Here is a 9,112-nt window from a genome sequence, read left to right as displayed (position 1 = left end):
TGTTAATTTCGACATACACTGACCTGATTTATCTTTCTCTTTAAGCTGATGAGGGGCACTGGCTGTGCATCACTGCTTCTTCGTGTGTGTGTGTGTGTGTGTGTGTGTGTGTGTGTGTGTGAGGCATGAGGCATGTGTTAAGCAGCACTGGAGGGGTCAAGTGATGAGGTTGGCACAGAACACCCCACACAAACTTGTTTCGGGATCAGAAAAAATGTGTTGCGCAATATGAGGAGAAAAGAGGAAAACATGTCCCTCGACTCTAGAATCACTGTGGTGGAAATACTCCACTGCTCCTCTCTGCTTTGATTTGCCCTTCCACTCATCTCAAATAGCATGCATGCACAGACACATACACACACACACATACACACACACTGACTCATACAGACACACAAAGAACACACATTTTTACAGACACACAAACATATGCACACGCAAATACACAACCACACACACGCATGCATATATTTTTACACAGGCACTCAGGCACACACAGACACACAAACATAAACACATTCTTACAGACACACAAACACATGCACACACAAACACACACACACATGCGTATATTTATACACAGCCAGTCAGGCACACACACTCATACACGCACACACACAAATAAACTCTGGGGAGGGGAGGGGGTGTAAGGGAGGGTTGCAGCATCTCATGCGTAATCCACCTCACATGCCTCTGGTGTAAAAGAACACTGCTTTTTTTTTTTCCTCTGTCCCGTCGGGAGCTCCCAGACCTCCAAGAAACTCATTACAGTAGCGGAGTGGAGTGGAGGGGAGCGAGGGATGCCCTCTTCTCCTCCGCCCCCCGCCCCCCGCCCCGCCACAGGGACGATGGCGCTGCTGTCTCTGCCTCTTCGCTGGGGCAGAGGAGAGCCAAGGTGAGGGGGAGAAGGGGCTGGGCACAACTATAATCTCCAAAAATAATGTGGCCATTGGAGAAAGCCTTCTAGGAGTTTAGCCGTAATCCGGCTGTGGCTTTTGTCGGTGGTGAAAAACCCCGGCGGGGCCAGAAGCTGCGTGGTGGTCTGCCTCTCTGTCTGCAGATTGCATCTGGTAAGGGCTCGCAGGAAAGCCCATCAGAAGTGCCGCCCCCTCCCCCCCCAAGCCAAGGGGATGGGGACTGGCAACTATGTGATGATACTATTGTCACAGTGTCAGCACACTGGGCAATCAATATTGTTTACCTTAAGATATTGATCAGTAGCTCTTGCCCAGACATTTATTGGGTTGAACAACCTCTGAGCATCTGTGAATGTCAGTGAGTGCACCAACATAATCATATAATCTAATGGCTCTCCCGCCATTAATTAATGCAGGGATTAGCTAGTTAATTCTTTCATTAACATCTGTAAAGCCCTTAATTACCCACTACTAAGTAATCATTTCTTTGTACTTTTTCCTTTCTGACCCTCTTTAAATACACACACACACACACACACACACACACACATATATATATATATTATTTTTTTTATTTTGTATTAATTATTATTATTTATTTGATTATTATTTATATTTTTTCTTTTGTTTAGTTTTTTTCAATAGCTGTTCTTAATCCTTATTGTGAATGGGCTCAGTGGATCATGAGAGGCAGATGCAGTGGAATCGGAGGAGGGGTTTAAAAGGCCATCGTGTGTTCTAATGTGTCCACTGGCCCAGAGCGAGTGCACTTCCACACCCCCGCCACCAGAGGCAGAAGGACGCACTGAGGCAGCCCGGTGCCCCTGAACTCCCGTGTTCCCACTCTCACTCTCACTCTCACACTTTCTCACCTCATTAAGCAGTGCCCAGCCCAGCGCAGCCCAGCCCAGTCCAGCTCCGCTCCGCTTAGCCACTTACGAGTGATTCACGATAGGGATGCGGATGCGTCATAAAGTGTTACGGAGAGGATGTGACTGTGAGACACCTCAGCTGAAGGTCCTCCAGGGTGACAATGGCGGGTGGCGGGTGGCGGGTGTGGGGGTGCGCAGAGTTGCAGCAGAAGTGTTGACCACTCGTGCAGATAATGCGGTGCAGATAATGCGGCGTCCTTGAGTGCAGCCCCCTCCGGGGCGGCGAGAGTCCTTCAGGGATGTCCCGCTGCGCAGTCTTTACACACACAGGAAACGTGATCATGAATGCAATGCGCAAATAATGCACACATACATACACACACAGACACACGCACACATGCACACAATGCAGCAGTTGTGTTTGATCCCAGAGAATATTGTCTGCGTAAAAAAGTGATGACCAAGAAAAGAGACTTCTGCTAGGCCAAGCACTCCAGGGGGCACTCTTTACTGTCCCCATGAGGTTACTGTCCTTGCGCGTGTCCTCGTTAATTAGCCTGCTAACGGGCAGCGTGACAGTGCGTTAACTGAGCTGTGCCTGGAAGGGAACTGTGATGTGTGAAAGACACACCTTTTTTGACCTCATGCCATGCCCTGTTCACAAAAGCAGTGGAGTGTGTGTCTGTGTGTGTGTGTGTGTGTGTGTGTCTGAATTTATGTGTGTGTGTGTGTGTGTGTGTGGGGGGGGGGGGGGTCAAGACAGAAGAGATTTAGATAAAAGGAAGAAGTAAATAAATGACTAAGCACAGACTTAATACAAGGGCAGAACTTTTTGATTTCAGCCGTGACTCATTTCTCCGGCGTGGGCGTGGATCGCGGATGAGAGAGATGAGCGGAGGCATGTGCTGAGTTCGGAAATGTGAACTGCGTCACACACAGCAATCTTTTTTTTTTTATATATATATATTTATTTATTTGTTTATTTCTTTCGTTCTTGCTGAGCTGAGGGTGGGTGAAAGGGGGGAGGGAGGGCAGGGCGGGCCTTCGCTGATCCTCTTATGAAATATTCGAAAGAGGAGAATCAGTTGGGCTCTTTTTTTGGGCCACAATGCAGCCATGATGTAACCCAGAGGTGCTGTGTGGTGCTGGCTGAAGCAGGCATAGCATGGCAGGGCTGGGGCTGGGGCTGGGGCTGGGGCTGGGGCTGGGGCTGGGGCTGGGGCTGGGGTTGGCTGGGGGTAAGGGCGGGAGCAGCCTGAGGTGCCACATCAAGGTACAGTGTTCCTAAGGGACTCCAGTCTCACACCACAGGTAACTACAGATGTGTATTTGTTTGTGTGGCTATCTGTGTATGTGGTTGTGTGTGTGTGTGTGTGTGTGTGTGTGTGAGAGAGAGAGAGAGAGAGTTTGTGTGTGTGGTGGGGTTATTTTGAGTAGCAGATGGCTCACCGGTTCTCTTGGAAGTCTGGCGGTGCCATCTTGCCAGAGGTCAGGGTAGATGAGCAGCCCCCTGCCCACCCCCACCCCCCTCCTAATCTGCAGCTCTATGTTCATAATCCGCCATAAAGCCCTGCGATCGACAGCCACAAGGTCAGTTTCCAAAGATTTCCACTCGAATATGACATATATATTGGGATGTGACCACCCCAGCCCTCTCGTGCCTGGAGTAACGTCTAGATCCGTTCGGATCATTGGAAAACCAACGTCTGTCATCGTGCACCTGAGAACGTCCCTGCCCTTTGGCAGCATGTCCTGACCATTTTACTTCCTCTGAGGGGAAAACAGGACAAATAGGAGTAGATGTTTGTTTTACTCGATGACCTTGCTGTGAGGTTTCAGTGAATTCATCTGTTTCCCTTGCTCAATGTCTCGCTCTCTCTCTTTCTCTCTCGCTAGGTAAACAGTGCCCCAGTATTATTTTGTTTGTCTTGTTGATGTATTTTGCGGCGGCGTTGCTCGTCATGGCATTAAAGCACGATCGCGGTGGCGTTCGTGACGACGTGGCATTGTGACATTGAGGCTGTGTGCCGGCATGACCTGCCTGCTCCTCACTGGTTCATCTCTCAGGGCCACGAATGAGCCTTTGTCACGGCACCTGGACTCAGACTGCACCCCCGCCCCCGCCCTCACCCCTTCTCTCTTCCTGTTCGCCAAAGTATTCACACAGCTCCAAGACACTTCCTTTGTAATATTATCATTCTTCACTTTCTCACTTCAGGAGAAAAGAAAATGTCGAAGCATTCTCTTGAAGCATCATTGAAAAAAAACCTTGTGTTTCTAGGCTCGCCTCGAGTACCAGAACTACCCGTTTCTCTCCTTTTTTAAGAAGGTGAAGTCTTTGTGGCAACCCTGTCATTCCTGACCATGTGACCTAGTAAAGTCTTCAACTATCTATAACAGTGACTCAGCACAATATCTTATGTAGCCTTGGCTGCTGCTTGATCAAGTTTTGTCACTTTATCCTCAGCAAATAAAACAAATATGCTACATGAAGCCTTATGATAATAATTATGCTATACCTAGGCAATAATAATGAGCATAATTGGCAATCGTGCAGTGGCACTTATACACAGCCTAATGGCTGCTGACCCTAAATGCCAGGCTCTGAAAGAAGATGTCACATCGCCTTTGTGCAGGAATCATCTCTCTTAACATGATGGCATTAGTTGGGAGTGTGGTTGGACCAAAAACTCTCTCCCTCCCTGAATCCTTGCCTCTGAGAATCAACGCTGACCCTGTAAGAGCATGTGACACATACGCGCCGGATAAGCCACAAGGGGGATCTATTTTTAGGATAGTGTGCAATTCACTCATGAATTGAGCTGAATTTAGTATCATCACGTTGGTGCGGGGGAGGGGGGGGGGGGGGTCTCGGGGTGATGGGTGGGCGAGTAGTGGACACTGGATTGGTCAGAGAAGGGTGGTGATTCTCACTGACCAAAGCCCCTGTAGGGAGAGCATGCGTCCAGTCCAAACACATCTTCACGGTCCAGCAGCATGTAATAGTAAGCACTCCTAGGGAGTCATGGGATTTGGGGGGGGGGGGGTCACTTGAGAGCTCCTCTCTAACAAATGACAGAGGGAATTATCATAATAATCACAAATCTTAATCTTAAAGCAAGTTAAGAAAATGGTAATACATTCAGAGCTACTAACGGATATCAGCCAAATTCTTATATGGGAAACAACTGGATTTTGCAGGTCACGAGCTTCCACGAGGTCCTTTGCAGTGATTTTATTTTAATGTTTCAATTGTAGTAATGTGGTTTGTGTTGGGGGTCACACAGTAACCATTAACCGTTTGTGTTTTGTTGTGTTCTGATCTGGCAGGAGGCTCTGCAGACCTATGCCTTCCTGATCTTTATGGTGTTCTGTCTGATCGGTGCCATCTACCTCTTCTTCATTCTGCCCGAGACCAAAAACAAGACGTTCGTGGAGATCAGCCAGAGCTTCGCCAAACTGAACAAAGTCTCCAACGCCAAACCCAACCAGGAGATGGAGGACGTGCTGTCAATCAAGCCAACATCTGGCGGGGAGACCAACGGGATACCCAACAATGTTATCGAGATGGAGAGCTCGTTCTAGCCTCATATCAAGTGTTTTTGTCCAGCTGTACAAATATACATCATGGAGTATGTGCATTTATATTGAAGATGAATGAAATGCTTTCACTGATGTAATAATGTGCTATTTTATATAAAACTGAATTTTTTTCTAGATTTGTGAATTAGTTTTAAATTAAATATGTGGTAACACCTCATATTAGGGAGACATATGTGAACCATTAACACATAACTAATATGTGTGTGTATTAGTGCCCAATAAGATCTGCATTAAGCATCATTGATCATTTATTAGGCCTGTATTCACTAATGTATTATTCTCACTGAATATGTAATTTATTCTTGGAACATCCTTAATAGCCTACTAGTCAGTATTAACCTACGCTTACTGATATATAATTAAAACTAAAATCGGAAGTTTGTAGCCTCCTAATACATACTGTACTTATAGGGACAGAATAATTGTAGAATAGGTATTGCTCAATGCAGTGCCACAGCAGGTCCAAGTAATGGTAATTGTACTCATCCAGGCTGCTAGTGGTAACTAGGAGGAAGGGCCTGGAAACTTCTGGAAACTTCCTCAAGAGCAATTATTGTGCTTCAATCAGTGATACCTACATAGCATATCATTACTGATCCAACATACGTTTCCTGTTCTAAAGTGAAGGATTACTTTCCATATGATCAGACTGAAATGATGAAAATGTGAACTGTAAATATCTCATTATTCCTTTAAAACAGGTTCCTTGTTCTAAAGTGAAGGCTGGTTGTTGTCTAATGACAACGTTAAAAAGGATGAAATCCTTGTGTGAGTTTGACATTTCTATTTACAAAACAATGACAAGACAATTTCTCAGAACATACAGCATGCGTCAACCACACCCCTCGAAAGTAACCATCTTGTGTTTCTACAAGACAGAGACCTTTTCCAAAGCCTTAAGCCTCCATCAGGATCTGACACTCTGTCTTGTGAAACTACAAGATGGACTTGTTGGTAAAGTTTGGTTAGTTGGTTATTAATGATGTACCAGAGAATAATTAATCTATTCAGTTAGAAATACATTTGTGAATACTGGCCTAATAAATTAGTAATGATGCTTAATGCAGGCCGTATGGGGCTCCAATACAGACACTAATTATGTGTTAACGGCTAACATAGGTTAATTGTATCTCTGCTCTTGTTAATATGTGTCATGTTGTGGGAAGATGACAATGATAAAAACATTACTTTGTGTCAAAGTATACAAACATTTTAACCACATGATTTTAATTCAAAATATACATTTTTGGTTTATCTTAAATGATTGGTCAAACCCTAATGCAAAACGCAGCAGTTACAAGCAATGATCAATATTGATGTTCTACAGTCATAGAGTTTTGCTGACGTACTAAGCATGTTCTGTACTGAACTCTGTACAACTGAATAAATATGATTATAATCTCAACATTAGAACATTGCCTACTTCAGGTCTTCCCTGACCAGATTTGCCCTCTTGATAAACAAGAAAATGTATTGCTGTCAAATTATCCTTTTTTTAAGCACCGGCTTTTAAATCTGCCATCACTTTCATAAAACGACTTAAAATGCGGTCGAGTAATAGAGTGCACAAAAAAACCTCGATGGCCCTTAACCTGATGCACAGAAATACATTTTCAAAGGGATTAAGTGCTAATAATGGCATCAAGGTTTTTATTTTTTTTGCGTGGCTATAACGAGAGAGGGTCAGTGGTCTGTGTTTAGCTGTCAGCGGAAGAAAGCTGTCGCGTCATCTCCAGAGGCTAATGCTCAAACTCTCCCCTACCAGATGGTGTGACTGTGAGGGATGGAAAAAGGGGGGGAAAGCACTCTGTGTCTGCTTTCTCTCTCTCTCTCTCTCTCTCTCTCTCGCTCCCTCTCTTTTCCTCTGTGTCTGCTTTCTCTCTCTCTCCTTTCCTCTCTCTCTCTCTCTGTCTCTCTCTCTCTTTCTTTCTCGCTCTCTCTCTCTTTTCCTCTCTCTCTGTCTCTCTCTCTCCCTCTCTCTCTCTGTCTCTCTCTCTTTTCCTCTCTCTCTCTCTCTCTCTCTCTCTTTTCTCTCTCTCTCTCTCTCTTCCTCTGGTGTCTGTTGTCAGATACAGTGGCAGAGTAGGACGGTGGCATCCGCTCTGTATGCGAGGTGACAAGGTATGCAGGGCTGGAATCCTGGGCCAAACTCTGTCACCCAGGGGGCCAGGCCGGTTCCCCCTGGTTCCCTTGTGTGTCCACGCCACAGGCCCCCCTCACAGACACTTCAAAGGCAAGGAGGCACAGAGAGTCTAGAGGAAAGAGGGGAGATGGTAAAAGGAAGATGCGGGAGGGGGGGGGGGGGGGGGGGGGGGATACAACGAGTACTGCTTGGCTCCTGCCCTCGGCTCCAACTTCCTCATGCTTGATGAATTAACGCCTTGACAACACATCTGTTGCCTGGGTAAACAGGCAGGGGAGGAGATGAGAGGAAAGAGAGAGAGAGAGAGAGAGAGAGCAGTAATGGGATGCTCTGTGGCGACATCTCAGCATCCTTTGTTTATCTGCCACCGCCTGCGGCATGACATTATTGCATGCGCATAAGATGGACTGGGACCTCTGTGTGACGCACCGCCGAGGCTCGGAGAGCTCTGAGTGAGTAAATAGTCACCCATTGAGTCGCCTCCTCCCCCCCCCCTCACCCAGCCACCCACTCAGACACTCTCTCTCAGGGCCACCAGTCTACTGAGTGGCCCTACCCTGAGTGACCCTACCCTGAGTGGCCCTACCCTGAGTGACCCTACCCTGAGTGACCCTACCCTGAGTGGCCCTACCCTGAGTTGGCCGAGCTTTTAACCGGCCTCTTCAGAGGACACCTGGGGATATGCTTTTCTACAAGTGCCAATAGAGTTTAAAATAAATAAATAAAAATAAACCTCTCGTCTCCGGTTAAGACCTCTCAACATGCAGCTGGAAACCTCACAGGTCTGCTGATGTCATTGGCTGTAATTGGGAGCAGTTTGATAAGAGCGTGCCGGTGAGGGAGAGAGTGATGAAAGCCCATACTAACCCGGGGGTTGGAAAAGACAGGATCAGTGGATCAGTGAGCTCTTTCTGCTGACGCTCTTCTGAGACTGAGGGCTCTCACATCACACATTGATTTTGACTCCCATTCCTTTTGAATATGCAACACAATGACTCGGGCGGAAGAAAGAGAAGAAGGAAGTCAGGGGAATACATTTATCAAATTGATGGCTTGATCTCTCAGAAGCCTGATTTGTTGTTTTGGGATTTCATTTACTCCACTCTCAGTCAACATTTTAAACAAAATAGATGGGGATACGGATATTACCTAAGGTAATACCTAAGGCAAAACTGCCACGGATGAGACAGCGGTTTATTGTACCTCGTTTTTGCTCCCTTCGTGGATGTTGGAGTCAGCTGAGCAGTGTCCTCAATCTCGGCCACGTAATCCGCCCGGAGAGGACCGCATCCATCAGCGCGCTAATAACACAGACTACGCATACACCTAGTGTGATGACCCACATTATTAAAGAGCACACAGGACTCCCACTAAGGGGTGGCCTGGTCCTCAAATGAAGGCAGGAGTCAGACAGATAAACACGTGAGAGCCTGGCCACCTTCAGGACTCTGACGAGGAGATACTGTTCATTCTCAAATAATCACTTCCGAAAAAGGCTAGGGATTGAGCATTATGAGACAGCGTACATGCCAATCTCATATCTTACTTCCGAGTCGTTTTATAAGGAATAACTTACA

The 9,112-nt window shown here is 46.5% G+C and overlaps 1 protein-coding gene across 1 annotated transcript in view; it reads left to right on the top strand.

Moving 5' to 3' along the window:
• The window catches only part of slc2a9l2 (solute carrier family 2 member 9, like 2), an 87,818-nt gene extending 81,021 nt beyond the window's left edge, over positions 1 to 6,797 (top strand). The window contains 1 exon segment of the mRNA XM_031558030.1: positions 5,120 to 6,797. Within this exon segment, the coding sequence (XP_031413890.1) occupies positions 5,120 to 5,374 (255 nt within the window). The 3' untranslated portion in view covers positions 5,375 to 6,797.
• The last annotated feature ends 2,315 nt before the right edge of the window (positions 6,798 to 9,112 follow it).

The sequence above is a fragment of the Clupea harengus genome, chromosome 20, assembly GCF_900700415.2.
Source record: "Clupea harengus chromosome 20, Ch_v2.0.2, whole genome shotgun sequence".
NCBI lineage: Eukaryota > Metazoa > Chordata > Actinopteri > Clupeiformes > Clupeidae > Clupea > Clupea harengus.
Note: the sequence above shows the minus strand (reverse complement) of the source record. Positions and strands in the feature narration are given on the sequence as shown.